The sequence below is a fragment of the Rhinatrema bivittatum genome, chromosome 2 (genome assembly GCF_901001135.1).
Source record: "Rhinatrema bivittatum chromosome 2, aRhiBiv1.1, whole genome shotgun sequence".
NCBI classification, from domain to species: Eukaryota; Metazoa; Chordata; class Amphibia; order Gymnophiona; family Rhinatrematidae; genus Rhinatrema; species Rhinatrema bivittatum.
The window spans coordinates 70,092,684-70,120,497 of NC_042616.1; the positions used below are offsets into that span (position 1 = coordinate 70,092,684).

A 27,814-nucleotide genomic window follows, 5' to 3' on the forward strand; every position below is an offset into this window, starting at 1 on the left:
ACCTAAGACCAGGCAGCCCGGGTAACCAAGGGCTCAATCTGTGGGAACCCCGGGTTGCTATTGGCGAAGCTCCAGCTAGCCTCTGTCTCCTCCTGTGCTCCGCCTCCTGCACCAGGCTAAGGGTCCACCTCCAGTGCAACAATACCCCGTGGTTCTGGGACATGATTATCCCTAGTTTGAGACTCTGTGGGGACAGCTTATTGCCAATCAGGATAGCCCAGACTGCTCTGAAACATCTAATTTGGAAGCCGCTCCACAAGATATTGCAAACATATACCACAAGGAGGCAAAAATAATCAGACCACAGAAATAGTACCAAAGAAGGAAATCCGAGGGGTACCAGGGTTTTAAAACTGCCAGGGAATTTATTGTTTCAACTTGGCATGGGGAAATGTATTAGAGAGAACCGTGGACTTTTTGGGAACCCTTAACCGATTCCCCAAAAAGGGTAGAGGAAGGTAACTCTGGAGAAGTTAAGCAAACCCCCATTCAAAAGTATTTCCTTTGAGTTGGGCTGGAATCATGCACAGGTGTTGGAGGAAAAAGTACTCTCTGGCTTAAGGGACCCTATATTGATCCTACTCTCTGTGAGGAAAGGAAATGGTCAGTCCCAGTTCAGGGTGGGAGTAGAAAATAGGAGTGATGAATTACTTTCCTGGGAGTTAGCCCAGGTAGAGGCAGACACTCGACCTGATAAGGTCAAGCTGAGGGGGAGGATATGTAAATAACTATATGTTAGACCATCTTTAAAAGTCCAGGACAGCCACAGTGGAATTCTGGCTGTTTGGCATTTCCCTGAGAAGAGGGATAAGAAGCTAGGGCCTAGGGGAAAAGAGAGGCCCATACAAGACTAGGATAAAGCATGGACTTTGCTAAATAACTTATGTGTGTAAACTGCAACATTTCTGTTTCCAGCACTGCTGAGATAAGCAGGCTTGTGTTTTGTTAATTTTTGATTATGATTTATAAAAACTGCAAAAGGATAGCCAGAGTCCAGACTGAATCTGTCCTCTGACCAGCCAAAGACCACTCTTGGTGTCACAGAAGCCAGCCTGCAAACCAAAATAGCAGGCCCTAGGGGAAATGGCATTGGGTTCTACACTTCAGACACCACAGCACATACTGGCCAAACCTACTTCATGTTGGATGTCTTTGTCCAAGAAGTAGTGAGATGTGAATGTGTAGAGAGGACATCACATCACAGACTTGCAGATCTCCTTTACAAAGGCTGATCTTAGTGGGCCATGAACCTGACACTGTGAGCCTTGACATGCCCCACAAAATTTAGGCCTTCCAGGGCATAACAGAAGTAGATAGCGTCTGCTGGCCAATTAGAAAGGGAAAGGTTGGCAATCGGAGTTCCAGGTTTGTTGGGGGAGAAAAGAAAGGTAGGTGAACTTTCTAAGGGCATTGGTCCACTCCAGATAGAAGGCCAAGGCTCTTTTGCAACCCAAACTGTGTAATGCTCATAGAAATGTGACAGCAGAAATAGATTGTATGGGCTATCTAGTCTGCCCGGCCCCACAAATAATTTTGTGGACATATGGCCTGAGGAAGAATGCTGGAAGGACGATTGACTGGTTAATGTGGAAATCCAACACTACCTTAGGCAGGATCTTAGGATGCATGCTTAGAACCACCCTCATGTTAAAAAACTTAGTATAAGATGGATAAGTCACTAGGGCTTAAAGCTCACTGACTCTGCATGCCGAAGGGACTGCTACCAGAAATATGACCTTCCATGTCAGGTACTTCAGTTCACAGGAATCCAGTGGCTCCAAGGGCACTTTCATCAGCTGTGTATATATCACATTGAGATCCCATGACACAGCAGGAGGCTTGATGGGAGGTTTCAAATAAAGAAAGCTCCACATAAAATGAAAAACTAAAGGCTGAACAGATATGGGTTTATCTTCCACATGTTGGAGTGGAGGAGTAGCCTAGTGGTTAAAGCAGTGGGCTACAAACCAGGAGACCAGGGTTTGAGTTTTGCTGTTGCTCCTTGTGACCTTGGGCAAGTCACTTTACCCTCCATTGCCTCAGGTACAAACTTAGGGGGTCATTTATCAAAATGCGATAAGGTGTTTTTGCATGCGAAAAGCCCTGTTAATGCATGTGATAAGCCCTTAACGCATGCGATTGCACCATATCATATGGTGTGATGCAAATTCAGAAAATAGGAGGGGAGAGAGAGAGCACCTGGCCACAATATCATGACCCATAGGTAGGTATTTGTATCCCTATGGTAGGCCCACCTAGTAACTCGAGGTGGGGTTTAGGTAAGAGAGTAGGGGGTTAGGGGCCACTTTGACATTCTACGTGACACCTACGAACAGAACAGTGGTCTCTTGTGAAGATTTGCTGGCCTTCGGAGTGAGGAAACTCACTCCAAGATGAGATTTGGGCAAAGTTCTCTCAACCTAGCTTGATGGACTCTCTACCTGGGTAACATCAAGCTAGGTTGAGAGAACATTTCCCAAGTCTCATCTTGGAGTTAGTTTCCTCACTCCGAAGGCCAGCAAATCTTCACAAGAGACCACTGTTCTGTTCGTAGGTGTCACGTAGAATGTCAAAGTGGCCCCTAACCCCCTACACTCTTACCTAAACCCCACCTCGAGTTACTAGGTAGGCCTACCATAGGGATACAAATACCTACCTATGGGCCATGATATTGTGGCCAGGCTCTCTATCTCCCCCCCCCCTCCCTGTGTGTCTAGGACCATTAACAATGGTCCCCTGGTGGTTGAATGACAAAAATACAACAGGTTTGGCACTTATCACAGAATCTGAAATGGTATCACAATTTGCACTAACTTAGCTCTTCACACAGGTAATTAGCGCAAATTGCAATAAATGCTATATTAGCATAAAACACACCCCTTTTGCTATCGCATGCGGTACTTACCGCATTTTGATAAATCCACCCCTTAGATTGTAAGCCCTCTGGGGATAGGGAAATACGTTCAGTACCTGAATGTACTGAGATGAACTCTGAGTTAGTCTTCAGACCTTAATATGAAAGATGTAAAAAGTAATCAAGCACTTGGAACAGGAGAGAGACTAGAGCCTTTCCTTCAAATTAAAAGGTAAACCTCCTCCACTTCAAACCATTTCCTCATGAAATCCACTGACAGATTGAGGAGTTGCAGAGCTACCCTCTCAACATCTAGACTGTGAAGAATAAGAACCTGATGTGGGGACGATGCAACATCCCCTATCCTGAGTGATGAAAGATGGGGATTTCCACAGTATGATTGAATTCTTGATTAACAACTCTGATAGGAGCAGAAACCAAATTGATCTCAGCTAATAGGGGGCTATGAGGAACATAGTTCCCCAGTGTCTTATGAATTTCAGCAAGCTCTTTGCCACCAAAGAAATTGAAGGATCAGCATACTGAACACCCTGTACTCAATCTAGGGAAGAAGCATCCAGTCCAATTTGCCCTGTGTCCATCCAGTGGAGCAGAAGGATATTTCTGTTCAGAGGAGATGCACAGATCTACCATGGGTGTCCCCCATTTACAGAACATCTGGTTTACTATTCCCCTGTCCATGGACCATTGTTCAAGTTCCAGAACCCTACTCAGTCTGTCTACCAGGAAATTCTACTCACCCACCCCTGAGAAACGGCCCAGTCCCACATCTTGACAGTTTCTTGTTTATCTGACTGTCTGGATGAGGACAATTTTGTTGTCCAACTGATCCCTGAAAGCCTTTAGAGCATACCATACTGTCCTTACCTCTACACAATTTATCTGATGAAGTTTATCCCAAACAGGCTACAGATCTTCTGTGGCCTGCTTGGATGGTACTGAAGGAATTTGGAATGGTATGCCTTTGACCAGATTGGAATGAGTCCTTCACAGGACAGGGTGTCCCTGAGATGCTGTCCCAGAGATCCCAATTGGCCTGGGTCCACTGTGATCTTAGGGTCCACTGTGCTCATATGAAGACTTGCCATGGGAGTGACATGTACTATTGCTAAATGAGACCCAATAACCTTGACATGTCCCTTGCCGATACCTACTAATATTTATTCCTACACTGGGGATATCAGTGTGATGATCCTTTCATGTGGGAGGAAGGCTTTCATCAGAGTGATATCTTGCAATACTCCCATAAATTCCAATTAAGATGATGGGCTCAAATGAGACTTGAGATTGTTGATGATGAACTCTAACAATTCCAATATCTGGATGGTTATGTCACCGATTCTGGATGACCTGCTAATCATCCAAGTAGAAAAATACAAGCACCCCCAATTTTCACCACTACCAGATGCTTTGCTTTGTAGAGGTAAGGACAATATGATACTGACATGAGGCCAAAAGGTTGCACATGATTATTGAAGATGGTGTTTTCCTACTACAAATCCGAGATATTTCCTGTGCCCTGAAAAAACAAATCTCTATTTGTGTGTAAGCATCTTTTAGATCCAGGGAGCATAGCTAGTTCCCTTTTTCAAGAAAGGGCATCAAGGTACCAAGGGGAACAATTTTGAACTTTTCCCTTACTAGGAATTTGTTCAAGGTCCTCTTTGGTATCAGGAAATACTTGGAGTAAAATCCCTAACCTCTTTCCCCTAATGAATTGGGTTTGAATGCATTGGCTTCCATGAAGGAGGAAAGCTCCTTTTGTAGCAGGCCCTGATGCAGAGAAGCAGATGAAGATCTTCTCCATGGGTGATTTGGTGGGTTTCCCATTAGGCATAATCTGTATCCATTCCTGATTATACTGAGAACTCAAGTGTTTGAGATTACTTTAATCCAACAATGTATGTAGAACCTCACTCTTCTCCTGATAAGAAAACCCTCCAGCACAGATACTGGGATCTCAGTGATGCTTTCCCTGATCTAGTTAAAATCCCATCCCATGATTTGGCAGGGATGCTGGCTTTTGGGCCCATTGCTGTCTGGGATGAAAGCAAGATCCCTGCTATTGATGGGGATGACGTGGAGGATGATAATATCTCCTCAGTGGTTAGAAAGTCCTCCTTAGCACCCCACTTGAAAACCTCCTGGATGAGAAGGTGGATCTGGAATGGTAGTGGAGAGGGCCTGGAGCATTGCACAGTGATCTTTTATTTTAGCCACCACTTCTTTGACATTGTATCCAAAGTGATTCTCCCTATTGCAAGGCATATCAGTGAGCCTGTACCAGACATCTTGTCATAGGTCTGAGGCCCACAGCCGTGCAAGCCTGCAAGTGCCAATACCCAATACAGAGATTCTTGATGACACTTTGAAAACATCAAAAGTTGAGCAGACCATGTCTTTTCCCCATTCCATCCCCATTCCATTCCATTCTAGTCCATTAATGAATCAAAGCTGTTGTGCTGCTCCCGAGGAAGCCACTTTGACAAGCCCTTCACATCCTTCAAGATGTTTTGCATATACTAGGTCATGAAGGAAGCTATGCAGGGATTGAACATAGCTCACTGGTAAACCTTAAGAACATAAGAAGTGCCGTACTGAATCAGTTCAAGGGTTTCCAACAGTGACCAATCCAGGATACGAGTACCTGGAAAGTACCCAAACATTAAATAGATCCTATGCTACTAATGCCAGTAACAAGAAATGGCGATTTCCTAAGTCAAATTGACTAATAGCAGTTTATGGACTTTGCCTCCAAGAACTTGTCCAAACCTTTCTAAACCCAGTTAAGCTAACTGCCTTAACCACATCTTCTGGCAATGAATTCCAGAGCTTAATTGTGCATTCGATGAAAATTTCCTGGCAATGGTATGGGAATCCCTCCCCAGGGGTACCAAGGAGTGGGTTCTTGGCCTTCTTGAGAGTGGATTCAATGATAACCAACAAATGAGGCAGTTTCTGCTTCTCAAATCTGGGAGTCTTTTGGATACGATATATCACATCTGCCTTCTTGTTGACTGGAGATCAAAATCAGGGGTTCTCCCACATTCTTAACTATCTCTCCTGAAGGATCTAGTGGATGGGCACTGTCACAATATTCTTGGGGAGATCCATGAATTGGAATATGACAAGGATCTTGGCCCTGCACTTTTTCTTCTTCTGCAAATCAAAGGGGATGGTCTCTGCCATTTATTTTACAAAATCAGCAAAGGAAAGGTCCTCTGGAGGCTTTTCCATTGAAGGAGAATGGTCCAAGAGGAGACCTGTTGACCCCTCCTGATCAGAAATATCCCCAAATCCATAACTATACTTCCAGAAATATTCTGAGTTAAACTAGTACGTTGGGGATGTGGACTGGGATTGCATCCACCTAGCATACAAGGTCTTTGAGAGGGCAGCACTTGCTTATTGGGGTCTTATCCTGATGAACTTCTGCACCGTGGTGAAGCTTTCTCTTTCAATGCACTGTAAATTAGCATCAGTGCAGCAATACCTGGGGCCAATGCCTGATGTTGATGCCTTTCCAGAAACCAGTATCAGAAGTCCCTCTGCTGGAAGCACAGAGAGTCTCCAGCAATGGTTGGATGTCCATTTGCAAGGACATTGATGCCATCAATACTGGTGTACCAGCGCTTGCCATCTTACAGTGCAAGGCCTTTTGGATCCTTCTATCCAGCAACTCCTAGCAAAATGACAAAGTGAATATGGCCAGAGATGCAAGAGGAGAGGTTACATCTTCCTGGGACACCAGAGGTGAATCTGTGGCTACCATCTGTACCCAAATAGGCTGCTGCAATTCCCAAGATTGTAGTGAGAATCAGCTCTGTGCCTTATGGGGATGTGTCAGGGAATTCAAGGTAGCCACCAGAATGTCCTCACTTCTAACATCAAACACTGATGTAGACCAATGTTGATGTACGTCATTGGAGCACAATGCCAGTACTGAAAAAGTGGAACCTTGTGCTTTCTTCAGGTGGGAGGAACTAGTTGATGGTTTATCTCCCCAGTCTTTCCTGGTGCTGACTGTCAAGAAGGATCAATGCCCTCCCAATGTCGATGCACTGCCAGCAGTCTGGGCAGCTCCTGGATCCCATGATGTCGATGGGTCAGATGTCCAATGTCAATGGGCCAGACTTAAGTCTCCCAAAAAGCATTTCCATTAACTCCAGCTGGGAATGATATCCCCTAATGGTCATTTTCTCATTCTCACACAGGAAGCACACCAAGATGTCATGGTTGTTCCCCAGGCAAAATATACATCTATCATGGGGATCAATGATAAACATGATGTGTTTGCATCAGGGATACTTATTGGCCTGCTTCTTTTTCTGGGGCATCAGCCAAAAAATCAAAGTGAAATCAAATGACTTGATGATAAACGCAACTGATGCCACTGATATCAGTGAACCATGTGGCTGGCAAAAATACAAGGAAACTTCAAAAAGATTTTTAAAAATCTCCTTAAGAGGATAATAAGGGTAAAAAAATGACCATGTGGTTCTGCCAAAAGCAACTTCTGATCACAGCAAAACATTCCCAAGCAGGAAAAGAAAGAGAGTAATGTGACCGAACGGCTCTGCAGAAAAACTGAGACTGAAGAGGTCCCACGTGATATGGTTATGTGAGTCAGACCGCACATACTCTGCTGAGCACGCTAAAAGCTTCTAGAAGCTTTTAAGTAATCTTTTCATACCAGGCTGTGTTGGATGCCCTCTGAGGACAGACAAATAATTACATTACCTCAATGTAATCTGCTTTAAAGTGCCAAAAGGCAGAATATTTATTATTATTTTTTTAAGGCTTTTATATACCGATGTTCCTGTACTAGTACATATCACGTCGGTTTACATAGAACCAAAGTTGGAAATTACATCAAACAAGAAGGTACAGATAACAGGACTAACTTCGTATGAACTTATAGATAAAGCAGCGAATGACTTAAAATAAAATAAAATAATTATAAATATAAGTATAAATATACAAAATATAAATAAACATAAACATAAACAATCAACAAACTTGGATTTACAGCAGACTTGAAAAGCTTGAATGCATTATAACATATAGCTAGCGGGGAAATAATGAGATTAACTTATAAGATTAAATAGTTACGGCATCGGACATCTCGCATATTGGGTTATGAAATGCGTGAATCTGACCCTGAGTGAGAGACCTTTAAGTGAAGGCTTTTGTGAAAAGCCAAGTTTTGAGCTTCTTTTTGAACGTCCGACTACAAGTTTCTAGCCGAAGGTCTGTGGGGAGGGCATTCCAGTGAGAGGGGCTGGCGGTCGAGAATGCACGTTTCTTGAGCGATGACTTGGCTGGAGGTGCATATAAGGTGCCTAAGTAGCTGGTTCTGATTGGTCTCGATGATGCGTGGGGACGAGGTGGGTCACTTAGATTTAGCGAAGTTTGGGAATGAATGGTCTTGTGGGTTATGGTTAGTACTTTGAATATGATTCTAAATTTAATAGGGAGCCAGTGTAGGTTCTTAATATAAATAATAAAATGAAAATGAAAATGACATCACCCATGTTTGAAGACTTAGCACCCTGCATGGAGAAAATAATATGCATTTAATTTGAATACACTTGGCCCGAGATGAAAAAAATACCCATAGCACAATATTTTTGAAAATAAAACACCCAAGAAAATTAACTGAATAATGATAATGCAGTCTTCATCCTACCATTGACTTTGACTCGCGCTGTACTCTGTTGGTCTCCAGTATCACAGATATAATTCCCTGAGTCTTCTGGTTCCACATTGTGAATCAGGAGCTCTGCTATGCAGCCCTGTTGCCGGATTTCATACTTTGTGCTGGGCTGGAGAGTCGATACTCCTTTCTTCCACATGACTTGGGCATCGGGTTTTGAGATCTCACAGCACAAAGACACCAGGCTTCCCTCTTCTGCTTCTGCATTCTTCAGGTCTTGCTTAATGCGAACTGGCAGGGCTAAAATGGACAACCACAGTTTCCTGACCAGAATGTAATAAGAAGGGATTGCTGTTCTATGTTCTTACACAGCGTGGCCCCCCTAAGTGCTTGGTAAAAAGGTACATTTATTCTTAGGGCTAAAGAATGAGGGTGATTAATGCAAAGGAAAAGAAAATCATCAGAAACTTTCAATCTCATGGAAACAAAAGAGATATTTAAGATATGCTAAGAATTAATCAGATGTCAAATTTTATTTAGGTCAATGTATCAAGAGGAGAAATTACTACTTACCTGATAATTTCCTTTTCCTTAGGTGAATCCAGAACCAGTGGGTTATGCACCTTTACCAGCAGATGGAGACAGAGCAAAGCTGACATCACGGTATATATTACCCCTGCAGTGACATCAGCCTACCAGTATTCTCTGCAAAAGTCAGCTGTGGACAAATTAACAAAAACTTGGTTATTAATAGATAAACATTCCAGCACTCAGCCAATAGGAAAACTCTGAGCTCAGACAAGGAGCATAATAATTCTAGCCTAGGGAATGGATTGACACTCACCAATACTCCCTGGAACACACATACAGGCACGCAGGAGGACCACAGCACAACCATTTGGTAGCCAAGGGTGGGAAGGTGGATTCACCTGTCTACACTAAAGAAAAGAGAATTATCAGGTAAATAGTAATTTCTCCTTTCTTAGCATTCAGACAGGTAAATCCTGAACCAATGGGATGTATTAAGGCTACTCCTGAACAGGGCGGAAGGCTGCCCACAGTCCAGTCAAAACCACACGTGCAAAGGTTGCATCCTCTCAGGCCTGCACATCCAGGTGATAACACCTGGAAAAGGTATGTAAGGAGGACCATGTCGCAGCTCAGCAAATGTCAATGGCAGTCAACAATCTAACCTCCTACCATGACACTGCCTGAGCCCTAGTGGAATGAGCCCTAACCAGACTAGGCAACGACTGCTCAGCATCCATATACGTGGCTGTGACCACCTCCTTAATCTAGTGGACTACTGTAGCCCATGATGCCAGTTCACCCTTCTTACTTCCACTGTGAAGAACAAACAGGTGATCTGTTTTCCTAAGAGGTTTAGAAACCTCAAAATTCCTTAAAATATGCTTCTTGACATGCAAGGGCCATAACAAGTGATATTCCTCTGCATCCCTTCCCTATCCAGAGATGGCAGGAAAATAGACTGATTCAAGTGAAAATCTGAGACTACTTTTGTCAAAAAGGAAGGAACAGTATGCAGCTGTATCGCCCCTAGAGTCATTCATAGAAACGTCTCCCGACAAGACAAGGCCTGCAGTTTGGATACCCTATGCGCTGAAGAAATTATCACAAGAAACATTGTTTTCAAGGTCACTAACCTCAAGGAAAGTTTAAGCATCAGTCAAAAAATAGAGCCTGCTAAAAAATCCAAAACCAAATTAAGACTCCACAAGGGCACCAGTAATTGCAAGGGAGGAAGAAGATGCTTCACTCCTTTTAAGAAATGGGCCATGTCTGGATGAACCGACAAGGTTCCAGCATTCACCAGACCTTGGAAACAGGCAAGAGCCATCATCTGTACCTTGAAGGAATTAAGGGCCAACCCTTTACTTAATCCATCCTAAAAAAAATTCCAAAATGAGCCAGCTCTTAACCGAACAAGGAAGAACTCCTCAATCTTCAAACCAAGTCTCAAACACTCGCCAAACCTGCACATAGGCTAAGGAAGTGGAAAACTTTCTCACTCGCCACAAGGTGTATCTCTGCAGTAGAATATCAATGTTTTTGCAACCAAGCCCTCTCAAGGGCTATACCATAAGAGAAAATCGAGTTGGTTCATCATGAAGAACAGGCCCCTGCTGTAGCAGATCCCTGTGTACTAGAAATCGGATGGGACAGTCCACCAGGAGTTGGCAGATCTGCATACCATGGCCTCCTGGTCTAATCCGGTGCCACCAGAAGCATTATCCCCCTGTGTCTCTTGATCTTCTGAACCATTCTGCCCAACATGAGCCATAGGGGAAAAGCATACAGCAGCTTGCCCTCCAGCCATTCTTTCATGAGGACATTGATGCCCAAGGACTTTAGATATCTCCTGTGACTAAAAATCAAGAAACCTTCGCATTGCGAGAAGTCGCCATTAGATCCAGAAATGGAAGGCCCCAATGATCCACTATTAGCTGAAACATCTCATTTGATAATTCCCATTCTCTTGGATCCAGGTGTCTGTTGAGAAAGTCTGCCCTTACATTGTCTTTTTCTACAATGTGCGAGGCTGGATCTCCTGAAGATGAACGTTCGCTCATTCCATAAGAGGGTCTATTTCCTGTGACACTTGCTGGCTCTTGGTTCCTCCCTGCCAATTGATGTAAGCCACTGTCGTCGCATTGTCTGACATTATCCAGACCGCTCGACCCTGCAATTGGTCACTAAAAGCAAAAACCGGATGGCACGGGCTTCCAGCCAATTGATGCTCCAGAGAGACTCTTCTGAATTCCAGTGCCCTTGCACTGTCAGCTCCCCAACCCTGGAGGCTTGCATATATCGTGAGTACTAGCCAGTCCGGTGATCTTAGGGAAACCCCCTTTCTTAGATGATCTGCTTGCAACCACCACTTCAGGTGAATACAGACCTCCATCGGTAGGCGAGCCAAATCAAATAGTCCTGAGTCTGCGGGGTCCAACGAGACAGCAGAGAGTGCTGAAGAGGATGTATATGCACCCTCACCCACAGCACCGCATAAAGGGTTGCCAACAATAATCGAGAACCTGTAGATAAGACTACACTGTCGGATGTATCGTGTTCGTTAACAGACGCCCCTGTGCCATCAGCTTCTGAATGCAGTCCTCCAGCAGGAACACCCTGTCCTGCTTCATGTTGAACCGAACATCAAGATACTCTAGTGACTGAGATGGCTGAGGATTGCTCTTGCCCAGGTTATCCTCCTAGCCTAGTTCCTGCAATAAGGACATCACTTTTGTGACACCTGGAAGCTCTCTTCCAGACTTTTGGCCTGAATCAAACAGCTGTCCAAGTCCGCGTGTACTAAGATCCCATCCTTTCTCAATTCCTCCACCACCACCACTACCATAACCTTGCAAAATGTTCTGAGCACACTGGCCAAACCAAAAGGTAGCGCTCAAAACTGGAAATGGCATCCCAAAACCAAGAAATGCCAGATGGGAATATGCAGGTACACCTCAGACAAATCCAGAGACATCAGAAACTCCTCCGACTCAACTGCTGTTATTACTGAGCACAAGGTCTCCATGCGAAAATGAGTCACACGCAAATGATGGTTGATCCCTTGAGATCCAGAATGGGGCAAAAAGAGCCCTCCTTCTTGGGCACAACAAAATAAATGGAATATTGACCCATATTTTCTTGAGATGTGGGCACTGGAAGCACAGCCCACAAACTGAGGAGTCTTAATAAGGTACATTCAACTGCCTGTCTCTTCTGCGGAGAGTTGCAGGGAGACACCATGAATACGTCCCGAGGGACACTGTGAAACTCCAGCACATAGCCATCTCGTATCACCTCCAAAATCCACTGGTCTGATGTGATTTCAACCCACCTCCGATAAAAGAGAAAGGCAGCTCTCTATCTCCTGTTCCCGGGGGTTGCAGTACACCTTCATTGGGAGGCTCGTGGGCTCCACTACCTAAGCCTGCATCCCATCTGGGCTGCCTGAGATGAAAAGACTGAGACCTACTCAAAAGTCAAGCCCTCTGAAAGGCTGCTTCTCTGTAGGGTCGAAAATAATACGACCTCTCATGCTGAAAGAGCACGGTGTCTGTTGCTTATCCTCTGGAAACCAAGGAACCTGGGACTCTCACCCCACTTATTGTCCATTTTCTCCAGTTCACTCCCAAACAAGAGCAAGCCTTTAAAGGGTAGCTTCATAAGGTTAGACTTGAAGGCTGCATCAGCCGACCGATTTTTCAGCCATAACTGATGCCTGGCCACTATTACTGAAGCCACCCCTCTGGTTAAAGTGAGGATCCGCAGCCCGCATATGCCAAAAAGGCGGCTGCTGGTTACATCACTGCCCTGGTATTCACACCAGATTCATCGACCTTCTGAGAGACAATCAAACAAGAGCAAGACACCAGGGAACAAGAAGAAGCTATCTGCAAACTCATTGCCACTGCTTCAAAGGCCTGCTTAAGGATGGCATCAATTCTCCTATCCTGAGGAACCTTCAAGACTGCTCCCCCCTTCTATGGGAATAGTTGTCCGCTTGGTAACAGCACACACAAGCACATCTACTTTCTGAAACCGAAACTGATCTTGCACAGCTGAGTCCAGGGGGTACAATCCTTCCAAGACTTATCCCCCCTTTGAAATAAGCTTCTGGGATGCCCCATTCAAGAATAATTAGGGAAGAAACATGAGGCTTTATGCAAAGAAATCAAAATGGAATTTTTCTTTGGCTCAGACATGGATGCAGCCCCAGGTACTCCCAGTATATTCAATGTCTGGGAAATCAGAGCCGGTAACTCATCTCTTCAAAAGAACCGCAATATAGTTCTATACAGCTCCAATCCCAGAGGAACTTCTCCATCCTCCAGGGAGTAAGGATCGGCTTCATCAGCTGTGCCATCTGGGTCCCTATCAGGTAGACAGGCAGCAGGTCTAGGTGTACTCTGATGTTTACCCGTAGCCCCAGGCATGGGGAATTTCATTGCCTGCGATTCTGACCTGGTAAGATTGGCCAGGGCCAAGGACTGTGCCTGAAGAAAAGTCTGCAGTCCTTGAAAATTTCTACCCAAGAAAAGGCATAGGGATGCATGCCAAAACCAGGGGGCACCTGTCCTGGGCCACTGAACTACCTTCCCTCACTGACAAACCAGTTAGGGGAGCTCCAAAATCAAATGACCCTTCTGGCAGTTCTTTTTCCATTCCCGCCCCAGGCTGGGCAGAACCAGGCTTAGTAAAATCAGATGGATGCAATTCTCCCTGAGCCTCCACACAGTGCTGGCACAAGTTAGAGTGAACTCCAGGTTGAGTTACCCAAATATGACAAGCAACTCATAGGGCAAGGAGCTCAGGCTTCTTTGCTATGGGCACCATCAGACTGACAATATGCCCTAGCAGGCACCTGATAATAGTAGGCGCTCAACACTGTGCCTTCATAAGCACACAAAGTGAGCTCCCCCAGGATGCTCAGATAGTGCGCTCAAAACAGTGCGGGCACCCCAGTAGGTGCTCCTATGCACCCAACTAGGTGCCCAACCAGACACCCAACAGGATGCATAGCCACAAACACGACCTGAGGAACTGAAAAGGGCAGTCTTGGCACACAAAAACATGCAATGTGCCGCTGCAGCCTACCATGTGATGAACAAGACGAGCCTGAGAGCAAGGCCTAGCCAAAAGGCTGCTCAACCCGCCAGGCTGCCCACGTCCCCCAAACTCCTCCCGAGGCGGTAACGAATGTCGGATCGGCGTGGTGAGTATGGAGACTTGAGGAGGTAGGAATCCCTACAAAACTCCCCTCATTCACTGATTATATTCTTTTCTTTTGTTTTTTTACACTTTACCTGAGCTCAGCCCTTCCCGGCTTAGTACAGAATCAGTCTCCAGCTCCGAGGGGAGAGAGCATCTACCATCACCGCCACACTCGGCTTACAGCACCTGCTGCCTTTCAGCTGGGTTTTTTTTTTGGTTTTTTTTTTCAGCTAAATCCACACCGGCTGAAAACCAGCTACCAGACCAAGGCACTCATCTGAGGGAGGGATCCAAGGATATCACCTCAGGAATTCTCGACTGAAGGAGGGCTCATAAGGTATCACCACAGGAGAGCAGGCTTCATTAAATTTCTCCTTCTAAAACTTAAAGGAATCCCCAGTAGGGAGATGCATATCCCCCATCTGCTGAGACAGAGAATACTGGTGGGCTGATGTCACTGCAGGGGGTATATATACCATGATATCAGCTTTGCTCCATCTCCATCTGCTGGTAGAGGTGCATAACCCACTGGTTCTGAATTCATCTGTCTCAATGCTAAGAAATGATTCCTGCAAAGTTAACAAAATAGCAGTTGACTGTCATCAGATAGGCTTTGCATCACAACAGAATTATTACCAAACATTCATGCTGCCTACCGATCACTTTCACATGGGCAGTGCTTTTTTGGTTTCCAGTGTCACAAGTGTAGTCTCCAGCATCTTCTGGTTTTACAGCTTGAACGAAAAGCTCAACTAAGGTCCCATGTTGCTTGAGCTCATACTTGTCACTGGACTGCAGAATCAGGTCTCCCTTCCTCCACGTCACTGAGGCATCTGCTTTACTAAGTTCACAATGCAGCCTGACTTTACTGCCCTCTTTCACTTCCTCACTTCGAAGTCCTCGTTTGAAAAGAACTGGCAGAACTAAAACACATAATTTCATACAGGTATGTTTTATGAATCTTGAAGACTCTTGTGTTTAATGCAAAAGAAAAAAAATGAACAGTAGAGCAATGGCTTCTAGTCACGTTGCTTCCGTAACTAGTACAACTTTTAAATCAGAAAACAATTAATCAATACATCAAATAACTCATGTTAAAAACATTCCATTGCATTTAATTAGGTTTTAAGCTAGGCATGGGTTGGGGGGAGAGGGGTGAGCACAAGATGTCATCTCCACAAGCAAATGAAGTAAATAGAATAAATGCTAAAGGACTGAAAGGCCGACATTAATCTGGTAATGATGTCTGCAAGAAGGCAAGCTAGAGGGTTGGTTAATGAAATAGTCATTGGAAGACAAGAAAGAGGATAACAGGAAAGCAAGAGGGGATGGCGGAACATTATCTTAGAGAGCCATGTATGTAAACTCTTGAAACCTTGTCACCAAAATCAATAGCTTGGAAGCCACCAGGGCAGAGGCAGACTTGGATGAGGTTACAATCACAGAATCTTTCAGGTCAATTTTAAGAGTGTTGCTCGTACAAAAACGGCCACATAAGCACACATACAGGCTGTGCGTGCGCAATGCGAATTTTAAGAATCCACGAAGTAAGGGTTACGCGTGTCAAGAATAAAGGGGTGGAAAAGGGACGGGACATGGGCAGAGCATGGGTGTTCCGGGACAGGCTACGACTTATGCGTGTAACTCCGAATTTTAAAAAAGCTGACTATGGCACGCATCCGTATGTTATCCACATAACTTTGCTGCAGGTCCTGATGAGAAATAAGTCTAGAGATCTTGAGTTTTGGATTCTTCAGCACAGCATGAAGGTTTGGGGACAAGTGGGAGGCTTACAGGATGAAGAACTGGAGGGGTCTTGAAAGACCTCAATATCAACTGGACAAACTGGTGGACTAATTGGAAAAACTGGCTTTTCCTCGCATGAGCATGTTTTACGCTCGTAAAAGCTGGTAAAGCCCTAACGGAAATACATGCGGGCATTTACTTGAGCTGCCTCTTAAGATTTCGTGCACACATTCGCGCAGCAGAGGGATTTTAAATGATATGCACGAACTTGCGGGCATGATAAAAAATTACAGCGTATTAACACTCGCGTGCCGATACGCGTGTTTCTAGGTGCACTCACTGTTACGCACCCCGCCCGCAGTCGTCCTGCGCACGGGACTGCTCACCTTCAGGGTCACACAGCGGGTCCCGGATCTGTCTCCCTCGTGGCCCTTGAAAGTCCAGCTTGGCCCCAGCGTCCTGCGGCGGCAGTCGCCAGGCCTTTGGTCGCAAGCCAGGCCTCACGCTGGGCATCAGCGTCTCAGCAGCTAGCCACGCCCCTACGTGCTCCCGGACCAGCCGTCCTGATGTAGGTTCCAGGGCGGGGCCTAGTTCCGCGGCGCACCCTGATTGAACTCATGTTAAAAGGAAGTTCCTGGCCTCAATTCCTTGCCTTGGCAATTGAGTCGGTTTGTTCCTGAGATTGCCCTTGCTTGTGTTCCTGTCCTTCTGTTCCAGTTCCGTTCCTGCCTGTACCTGTGTCCTTGCCCTGCTTGTTCCAGTGTTCGTTGTTCGTCTCCCTGGTCTTACCCCGGACTGACTTACTGGTAAAGACCTCAGCTTGTTCCTGACCTGCCTGCCTGCCTGCCGCCTGCCAAAGACCTCAGCTTGTTCCAGACCTGCCTGCCTGCCGCCTGCCCAAGACCTCTGCCTGCTCTTCGACCTTGCCTGACCTCTGGATCTTGACCCTTGCTTCGTTGACCACTCCTCGGACTGATTCCTGGACTTTGACCTTGCTCACCTGACTTTGCTTGATTCTGGCTCTGTCCCTAGCCTTGTCCTTACCATCTCAATATTGGTTCGCTCTCCTCCAACCTGTTTCCAGCCTCGAACCCGATAGCACTCCTCTAGTGTCTGTGGGCACGCCGGATGTATACTCTCCCACCTAAGTCCAAGCGGCCCGGGTCCCTACGGGCTCCTCCCAGGGGGGACCTCGGGCTTTCAGTGGTGAAGCTCTATCCCGCCTCTGTCTCCTTCCGTGCTCCGCCCCCTGTGGACAGTCCCTGTATTGCCACAGGACAGGGGTCCACCCCCGAGCGCAACACGCACTTTCCTTTTAAAACTGATCTTCCAGTGTAACAGATATCAGGAATGGAATGTGATATTCCAGGATATATACTTTGGAAGAGACAAAATAGTGAAAATAGGGGAAGGAAGTAGTTTTTTATATTAGGCATGGAAAGAAACTACTGAAATATGAGTAAGGTAGAAGAGATGGAGAAGCTGAGTTTCTATGGATTGCCCTGGAAATATTAAGGAATGCTTCTATTTATATGGTTTGCTTCTATCTACAAACAGTATTCCCTCAAGCAGTGGGAAAAAAGGTATATTGTGTCATAATGGAATACATTTATTTATTTATTTATTTATTTATTTATTTATTTAAAGACTTTTATATACCGGTATTAGTGGAGACATCATACTGGTTTACATTTAAACAGCAGATAGAAATTACATGTTAACAGGGAGTTACAACAGGGAAGGAGAGTCACACAAGTGCAGAGTAGAAAAGTAACTTAACAACAAGTAAACAAAGGATACATTGAAAGAATGACACAATTTGTAAGCTATCATTAAAACCATCCATTCTACCTGGAGACTTGAGGGTGGCCAATGTAACCCCAATATTTAAAAAGGGCTCCAGTGGTGATCCAGGAAACTATAGCACAGTGAGCCTGACTTCAGTGCTGGGAAAAATAGTAGAAACTATTCTAAAGATCAGAATCACAGAGCGTATAGAAAGACATGGTCTAATAGAACACAGTCAGCATGGATTTAAACAAGGCAAGACTTGCCTCACAAATCTGCTTCATTTTTTTGAAAGGGTTAATAAACATGTGGATACAGGTGAACCAGGCGATGTAGTGAATTTGGATTTTCAGAAGGCATTTGATAAAGTCCCTCATGAGAGGCTTCTAAGAAAAGTAAAAAGTCATGGGATAGTTGGCGATGTCCTTTCATGGATTACAAACTGGTTAAAAGACAGGAAACAGAGAGTAGGATTAAATAGTCAATTTTCTTAGTGGAAAAGGGTAAACAGTGGAGTGCCTTAGGGATATGTACTTGGACTGGTGCTTTTCAATATATTTATAAATGATCTGGAAAGAAATATGATGAGTGAGGTAATCAAATTTGCAGATGATACAAAATTATTCAGAGTAGTTAAATCACAAGCAGATTATGATAAATTGCAGAAAGAGATCTAGGCAACATAGCGGATAATAAATTGAAATCAACTGCTCAGTGTGCTGCGGCAGTCAAAAAAGCAAACAGAATGTTAGGAATTATTAGGAAGGGAATGGTTAATAAAACATAAAATGGCATAATGACTCTGTATCGCTCCATAATGAGACCGCACCTCGAGTACTATATACGAATCTGATCGCTGCATCTCAAACAAGATACAGTTGTGATGGAGAAGGTACAGACAAGGGCGACCAGAATGATAAAGGGGATAGAACAGCTCCCCTATGAGGAAAGACTGAAGAGGTTAGGGCTGTTCATCTTGGAGCGGAGACGGCTGAGAGGAGATATGACAGAGGTCTTTAAAATCATGAGAGGTCTAGAATGGGTAAATATGGATCGAATATTTACTCTTTCGTATAATAGAAGGACTAGGGGGCACTCTTTTCCATTAAAAAATAGATTTCAGTATGCCACTGCTTCTCGGTAAATTTTCCCCCAGTTTTATTCCTCTTCAGGATCTGCCTGTTAGAAGTACAATTTTATCTTAAAGTTCTGATTCTTCTGTTACATCAGTTCATGTAGAGCAATCAGCTTGAGGGATTGTTACTGGTGCTCTATATTACCATCAGATTTCCAGTTCTGCTTTAATCTGTTTGTCACTAGCTGCTAAGCTACTCTTTTACTGACCACACAAACGAAGCCACTGCCTGAACATACCAGTGCAAATCTCTTTAGTTTAAACCAGTTTTGGTTCAACAGTTTCAGTTTCACAATTTCCAAACATATTATTTTCTTTTAAAAGGGCCCTCTTTCACATTCTGTTCTTCAAAAAGAATAGATTTAATATACATTCCCACAATTCTGCTCACAATTATTTGTAACTTTCTTTAGCTCAAAAAAAAATTACTTCCTTATCTTATTTGAAAGGATTGTATTTATAAGCTAGATATTTCTTTGAAATTGAATTTTCCCTCAGAAAGAAGTGACCATTAAAAAAAAAAATGAATTTCAGGACCAAGGACAGCTCTCAGCTTTCTGTCTCAGTCCTTGCGTCAACCTCTTTAAAATTTACCAATTTATCTTTTAGAATGTCTTTAAACTACGTGGAGAAGCAGCTGCTTTACACTGCCTCCAATCCTCTTCAGGCCACATCAGTCTTAATCCCAACTATCCCCACCCCTGCTCGATTCTCCCATTAGCATCTCTCATTCTGGAAAGGTGTCCCTCAATACGTTTAAGTCTTTTTTTTTTCTTTCTGCTGGTTGGTTGTGGAAACTCCACTGGTACAAGACTATTTGCACTTCTGTGGCAGGGTTTTTCTTTTGGCCCATTGCAAGGGGGAGCCCCACAGGTGTGTCACTTTCTGGTGCTCCCGCAGGGCTTGTCTTCTGGCCCGTGGGGAGTGGGAACCTCACGGGCATGTCACTTTCTGGCACTGCTACAGTTCTTTTGTTATCATTTGTTTTATTGTTTTAATTTGTATTGTTTTTATGGTTTTAATTGTTTTACATCACTTTGGAAGGCCTTATTGTAAGATCTGTAAAGCGATTCATACATTTTTAAAAATAAATACATAAATAAATAAATAAATAAATAAATTAGCTGTGTTGGGGGTGGGGGGGAAGAGAGATAAAATGAAAGGTGCCCTGAAAAAAACCTAGAATGATCAGTTTGGAAGTTCTGCTTAAATAAAAAAAATATACTAAGCTCAGGAACAAAATTCCAATATCTACTTATCACTTAGGAGGATCAAACCTGGCAACTACCAAACAGAAACAATAATTTCTGAGAAGCCGAAGTTGCCAGGTAAGTGAGATAATGCAGCAAGGAAAGCTAACCTTAAGCTCAGGCAATTAGTGAGAGGTGTCAACAGTACAAAAAGGGGACAGCATTATTGCCTTTGTCTTCCCTTCTTGAGGTCATACCTTGTAATCACATTAGCATATTCGAAGTGTTAGTGAATCTATAGGAAACTATCTCAGACCACCTTAAGGGACTGGTCACTGCTATCTGGCCCAGTCCTCCTTAAGTCTCAACCCAGCAGGGGATTCTGGGACCAGGGAAGATCCTTTCAGCCTAGCATAAGAAGGCAGGGCCCAGAAGGGTTAGAGAGGCCCTGGGGAGCAGGCATTAACCCAGCCTACACAAGACCTGCTGTGTTTGAGGACTGTGTGTTACCTGAAGTTAAGGTGAGCTGAATTATTTGTTTGATTTTGGCTTTCTCACTGTAAATGAACTGCACCTAAGGAAACAGCCAGAATCTGCCTCCTTATTTCTCTTGGCTGTTTCCTAAGCCATGATTGGCCACGTTACAACAGGAAGCAGCTCAGAGAGACAGCAAAGTAGCGCAGTGCCTGCCAAACAAGCCCCATGCAGAGAGACTTAAGGAACCTGAAGTGGAATCTCGAGACAAAAGAAAGGATGGGGGATATGACAGAAACATTCAAATGTCAAGCAGGCTTCAGAATACATCATGCTAGCAGTCTCCATTGGAAAGGAAGGACAACGACAGGGAATCAAGGTATGAAGTTGGAAGGAAGGAGGTTCAGAAGAAATGTGAGGACACACTATTTAAGCAAGAGTGCAGTGGATGCTTGGAATAACCTAATATAAGAGATGGTAATAACCAAAACAGTGACAAAAATCAAGCACATTTTGGAGAGGTACAGAGAGGTGGAAAGGGCAGGACAGAAATGACCAGAGTTTGAATAGAATCTGCAGTGACATAGTTGCCAGAAGCAACTGGGTAGACTGAATGGGCCAAGAGGTCCTTCTCTGCCGATAACTGCTGTGTTAACATATTATTTATTAATTAATGTATTTATTTATTTATTTATTTAGAGATTTTATAGACCGACATTCGTTAGGAACATCACATCGGTTTACAAGGAACTGAATATGTGAAGAAAAATATGTACTGTTCACTTGATTTTTTACTGTTATGTAACTACTAAGTTATACATAAGCTGTAAACCCTTAACTACTAATTTTACATAATCTGTGAACCGTTATGATGGCTCTACCGAATGATGGTATACAAAACTCAATAAATAAATAAATAAATGCAGCGACGGTGTTTTACAGATAACTGATGACATAGATACATAATGCTAACTGATAACAAAAACTACATATTGGAAACTGATAATCTAACAATACATAATACTAACATTACATAACGTAGGGGTAGTACTAGAGTTTCAGTGTATTATAGGGAAGGTTATGAGAAAGCTTGTTTAAATAATACATAACGTAGGGGGGAGTACTAGAATATCAGTGTATTATGGAGATGGTTAGGAGAAGGCTTGTTTAAATAGCCAGGCTTTTAATTTTTGTTTACATTTTTTTGGGCAGATTTCTTGTCGTAAGTCTGTGGGCATGGTATTCCAGATTGCTGGCCCTGCAATGGATAGGGCACGGTCTTTCATTGAAGACAGGTGCGTGAGTTTGGTTGGGGGGGGGGGGTGTGTGTGCAAGGTAGCTGCGTAGTGAGATCTAGTGGGTCTATTGGATGCATGGAAATGCAGGGAGTCGTTAAGCCAGTGCATATTGTGGGTATGTAGGGTTTTGTGTATGATGGATAAAGTTTTAAAGTGTATACGTGAGGCAATAGGGAGCCAGTGTAATTCATTAAGAATAGGGGAGATGTGTTCACTTTCGCGAGTTGCAGTGCTTATTTTCTGCTGGGTCATGCCAAGGCACCAACCTGAAGCCTTTGAGCCTGCAAGAATATCATTTGCCAGGAGAGAATGGCGCTCACAGAGAGAAAAAAAAGGGAAGGGGGGGGGTTTAATCGCTGAGCCCGGAGAAGCTCTGCAGTGCTGCTGTGGCCTGGGTTCTTTAAGCCACTGCACACCGGGAAGAAGAGCACGGGCCTGATCACAGCCCCCAGGAGCCTGAAGCGCTGATGCTGGAACAGCAGCGGTGACAGCTGTGACCCCCCCCCCCCCCCCAGGAGTCTGCACCACCAACTGCTGGAAGGATGAGAAGAGCGGAGCCAATTCTGCCGCTCCCCACCCAGAAACCCGTGACACGGCTGTGGGGAGGAAGAGAAAAGAGGAAGACGATCACAGCCCCTGGATGGAGGCCTGCAGTGTCACTGCCAGGAAGAAGAAGAGGAGAAAAGTGGGGCAACAGCAGCATCAACAGCTTTAAAAAAAAAGTTGAGGGGAGAAAGAAGGTGATGGGGACTGGCTGGAAGGGGGAAGAGAGAGAGAGTCTGGGGTGACAGGTTTTGGGGGGGGGGGGCATAGAGAAATAGGACTGGCACAGGCACAAACTTCCCCCTAAAACCCGGTATCTTATCAGCAAATGAACGGTGTCTTTTTTATTTTATAAAATTGCCACTATTTTATTATAATCAATGGACATGAGATAAACAGCTGAGCTCTCCAGCTTCAAAGCTCATTTCCAGTGCATTTCAAAGAATTTGTATACATACTGTTCACCTACCATTTACTGTCAAAGTTGCAGCAGTTTTATGGTCTCTGGTGCAACAGGCATAGCTCCCAGCATCTTCCTGCTCCAGCTGGTGGATTAATAACTCTGCCACGGCGCCCTTCTGCTTCATCTCATGTTTACTGCTGGGGTGGAGCAGCTTGTCCTCTCTCCTCCACTCCACAGAGGCATCGGGCCTTGCTAGCTCACAGCAAAGGGCTGCCGTTTCTCCTTCTGTGGCTTCAGCATCCTGAAGCTCTTCTTTGAAGCTGATCGGCAGGGCTAAAGTTTATAAATACACCGTGTTATAAAATCTCATCTTCGCCACTCCGCAAATACAATCCTGTCTGTTTTCTCAGTTAAAGCCAAGGGCTTTCCAAAATTAAGAACCACTCAGCAATGGCACAACTCTTAGACAAGAACTTAAGCTGCCATTAGTCAAGGCTGCACCATTTTAATATCCTACTTACTGGCCTTCCCTTAAGGCCACAGGTCTTCCTTACCTTCTTGCTGCACAATCATTCAGTATCTCTTCCAGACTCCCTTCCCGGAGGGTATGATTCTGTTCCCTCCCACTTTTCCCTTTTGGTACCCCATTTTTTCAACCTTGACTTAACTTTTTGTTTTTTCTTGTTTTCTTGCCCCCAGCTAAATGGCTGCTACCTTAGGGCTGGATTTTCTAACTTCGCGGAGCTCCCTGAATTTGGCGGTGATGGGGGGCGGGGCAGGCCTGCGAAAGCCGGCAGCGATCGCACTACTGCGGTGTTATCGTTGCCAGCTTTCGCACCCAATAGCGCCACCGTGAAAGGTGGCGCTATTGGGCGCGCTACTGGCGGCGATAACGTGGCTTACCTTATCGCCGCCAGCGAAGTCTTCGCGGCATCCGCCCCGACGCCGCCCTGACTCCTCCTCTTCCGGTGCCGACGCCACCCCGACTCCACCCCTTTGTAGCGATCGTGTGCGAAAAGTCCCTCTTCGCGTGCGATAGGGTAGGAAAATGACCCCCTGAGTTACCTAAAATTCTTCTCTGCTACTCTATTTTACACTGACTTACTTAAAAACACACAGTAAAAATACAAATACAAAATAAGTTAATAAAGTAGAATAAAGAAGAGATAGCCAGATAAATTCTTGGCAAGAGTAGCGTAAACAGGCGATGCAGAATGCTCTTGAAAGACAATTCTCATCAGTCTGTGGGTTTGTTCATAAGATATAACACTCCTAAAAATGTTCAACCACAAAAATCACATATGCCAGAATTTGGAAGAGCCATTAAAATGCAGTTTGTTGCTGCTTTCTTTATAGAGTTTCTTGTATTCCCTGTTTTTTTCCCCCTCTCTTATTTTATATCTCCTCTCTGCCCAATGACTGCCCATGCTCCCCTCACTGGCTGAGGGCTGGAAGGAAAATCTCCTCCAAAACTAAACCACTCCTCACCCTCTTCCCATCGGCAGGATGTATCATAGTAGAGGCCACCACTTTCTTTCTCCTCTCCCCCATCCTCAAAGTATGAGGCAAAAAAAGTAGATAACGCAATGGGGCTGAATGGGATACATCCAGGGGTATTAAGGGAACTCAGGGAAGTTCTGGAAGCTCCGCTGTCTGACCTTTTCAATGCTTTGTTGATTTCAAAGGACTGAAGAAAGGAAGATGCTATCAGCACTGCTGTCAAGGCAATGCATGATGCCGCAGAGAGTGCTATGCTTGTACTGTAGTCTCAGCGGCTCGGGCCATTTTGAGGATGCTGGCACAAGCAGAAGAGTCAGGGTTGGCTTGGGTGCTACCTGGCTACTGGATAATTGTAAACTAGCTGGCTATACTGAAATATAGGTTTTAAAGTTAGCCAGTTAATTGTATTCACTGATATTCAGCAGGATTCTTACAGCAGGTGTAACTCTCATCCCCATGGCTGCCATTCTAAAACCTAAATAAGTGCCATTATCCTCAAATGTTAATTGTTTTGTTTTGTTTTATGTGCTTGATAAATGATCAATATATTTATTTTTTTATTTTATTTATTATTTTTATATACCGACATTTGATCTCAATCGAGATATCACACCGGTTTACATTCAGGTACTGTAGGTATTTCCCTATCCCTAGAGGGCTTACAATCTAAGTTTTGTACCTGAGGCAATGGAGGGTAAAGTGACTTGCCCAAGGTCACAAGGAGTGACAGCAGGACTCAAACCCAGGTCTCCTGGTTCATAGTCCGCTGCTCTAACCACTAGGCTATTCATTGCACTCTTAAGTTGCAATTTAATTTTGGAATTTAATTAAAAAAAAAAAAGTAAAACAGTATTTATTTCAAAAAAGGCTACTTCTTGTTTACTAACAAGTGGAGGAGCAGCCTAGTGGTTTAAGCAGTGGGCTATGAACCAGGAGACCAGGGTTTGAGTCCTGCTGTAGCTCCTTGTGATCTTGGGCAAGTCACTTTACCCTCCACTGTCTCAGGTACAAACTTATGGGCCAATACAGTAAAGTCCATGGGAGAGCAGGCAAACACCTGCTCTCCTGGTGTGCACACAGGCCACTCTCCTGTGCGTGTGATTCTCTATTCAAATGAGGCCTGGCTGTCAGTGGGTTTGACAGCCTGTGTTGGTTCTCCAGCCCGCTGACAGCCACAGGCTTGGAAACTGGACACCGGCAAAATTGAGCATCTGGTTTTTGACCCTACAGCCGCGGGCCAACTTCAAATTTTATTTATTTTTTTTTTACTTTTGGAAACTTTCGTGACTTCCGACTTAATATCGTCATGATATTAAGTCGGAGGGTGCACGGAAAAGCAGTTTTCACTGCTTTTCCGTGCACTTTCCCGGTGCCCGAAGGTAGGCGCTAATTTCTGAAAGCAAAATGTGCGGCTTGGCTGCACATTTTGTTTTCTGAATCGCACGGGAAAACCTAATAGGGCCATCAACATGCATTTGCATGTTGCGGGCGCTATTAGGTTCGGGGGATTGGACGCGCGTTTTTGGCCCCTTACTGAATAAGGGGTAATGCTAGTGCGTCGAAAACACGCGTCCAATGGAGCGCACTGTACTGTATCGGCCCGTTAGATTGTAAGCCCTCTGGGGATAGGGAAATAGCTATAGTACCTGAATGTAATTCACTTTGAAGCACTGAAAAAAGTGTGAAAAGTGGAATATAAATAAAACTATTTACCTTTAGTATTGTTTATGTAAAACAGTATATTGTCAGTATATGATACTGACATTCTTTACTGTACATTAATATATATTTTGCATACTGAAACTATATTACTTTTCTTGTTCCTGCTACAATGCCATAGACCTGAGCTGATCTCCGTTTTTTCCTTTATGTCTTTGTGGCTTAGGTCAATATTGAGTAAGTTAAGGAGAGGGAAAGTTAAACAAGTAAATTTACCCAGATACTTTACCTGGATACTCAGGGAAGCATACTTGGGTAAGTGTTCCGCTGAATATACCCGGGTACTTTTGGACAGCGTTTTCTCTGACCAGACTTTCTCCAGATAGGTTTTTCTGACTAGTGCTGAATATCAACACCAGCCAGATAAATATTAGCCATGCACCCAGAATGCCCCCCCCCCCCAAACACACACCTCTCTTTTTATCCAGTTATATTTGAGCTGGGTTATGACTTACAGAAATGTAAAACGCAGGATTTGTCTGGGTACCCGTACAAATCCTTTGAATAAACATCTCTCTGTGTCGACACATAGTAGATGCTGTCAGTATTAGGGGTGTGGACCCTTGAGCGGGATGAGGGTTGGTACCACCACCGAGGGATGGCCCCCAGTGCTCCTCGTCACCAGGAGGCGGCACTGGTGGGGGAGACCCAGCTGGAGCTTCACCTGTACCAGCCCTCATTCCCCTCAAGTTGAGCCCTTGGGTGTCGGGGCTGGCAGGACTTAGGCGCGGGTCTCTTCATGGAGCAGAGTCCAGGGAGATGATGAGGCAGTGTCAGGAAGTCCGGATCAAGGTAGACGGCATTCAGGAGAGACCATGGGTAGTCCAGGAGTCGGGGCAGGCATTGAACAGGCGGCACGATGAACCAGGCCATAGATCAGGGAAGGCAGCGAACAAGTGGAGACGAGAAGACAAGCCAAAGGTCAGGCCAGGCAGCAAACAAGCGGAATCAGGAAATCAAGCTGAAGTCAGAACCAGGAGGAAAAACCGAGGAGCGGGGCTCAGGAACAAGCAGGAACTCAGGATCAGGAACAAGCAGGAACTCTGGAACACAGCAACAACGCACTCAAATGAGCAGGACCTGTTGCCAAGGCGAAGAACAGGAAGCTGAGCCAGGCTTAAATAGTCTGGAGTAGTGACGTCATCTTCGGGGCCCGGGCTGATGTTTCCCGCTGTGGCTCCTTTAAGTACTGGCATGTCCCGCACGCGCGCACCTAAGGGAGCGCACGTGAGGAGGAAGTCACCGGCGTCCTGGACAGCATGGGAGAGATGCTGTCGGCCGATTCGGCGCCGTGCCATGCCGAGAGGAGGGAAGCCCTAAACCGTTGCTGCCCGAGGCAGCTAGGGGGGACCGGTTGCAGGTTGCCGCGGGCGGCGTTCCCAACAGTCAGACCAACACCCACTGGCCCATCTAGGCCTCCCAGATAATCCAGTCCATGACGCTAAGAGTATATCCCAGCTTCCACTTTCTGGAGCTTTAAGCATTTGTGGAATATTGGCCCATATACAAAACTGTTTTTCTTCTCTTTCTCTTTGCTTCTCTACAATCGTGGGCAGGTGAGCATATGAGTTCCCGTACTTAATCCAACACCCTATTGCATTTTCAAAATTCATAGTAAAACCTGTATTAAATGATTCTTATGTTTTTTAAAAAAAAGACAAAAGCTGCCTCAATATTCTTGAAACAAACTGAATCTGCTTTGTGAGGATCAGACCGAAGACAAATTCAAAGAAGGTAGCTAGAGAAAG

The 27,814-nt window shown here is 44.8% G+C and overlaps 1 protein-coding gene across 11 annotated transcripts in view; it reads right to left on the minus strand.

The window, feature by feature from the left end:
* OBSCN (obscurin, cytoskeletal calmodulin and titin-interacting RhoGEF) overlaps window positions 1-27,814 on the minus strand; it is a 745,212-nt gene that overhangs the window by 418,817 nt on the left and 298,581 nt on the right. For all 11 annotated transcript variants that reach the window (XM_029588301.1, XM_029588307.1, XM_029588308.1 and 8 more), the window contains 3 exons: window positions 22,914-23,180; window positions 14,927-15,193; window positions 8,565-8,831 (listed from right to left, as the gene is read on the minus strand). In XM_029588301.1, the coding sequence (XP_029444161.1) occupies window positions 8,565-8,831; window positions 14,927-15,193; window positions 22,914-23,180 (801 nt within the window). The remainder of the gene's footprint in view (window positions 1-8,564; window positions 8,832-14,926; window positions 15,194-22,913; window positions 23,181-27,814) is intronic.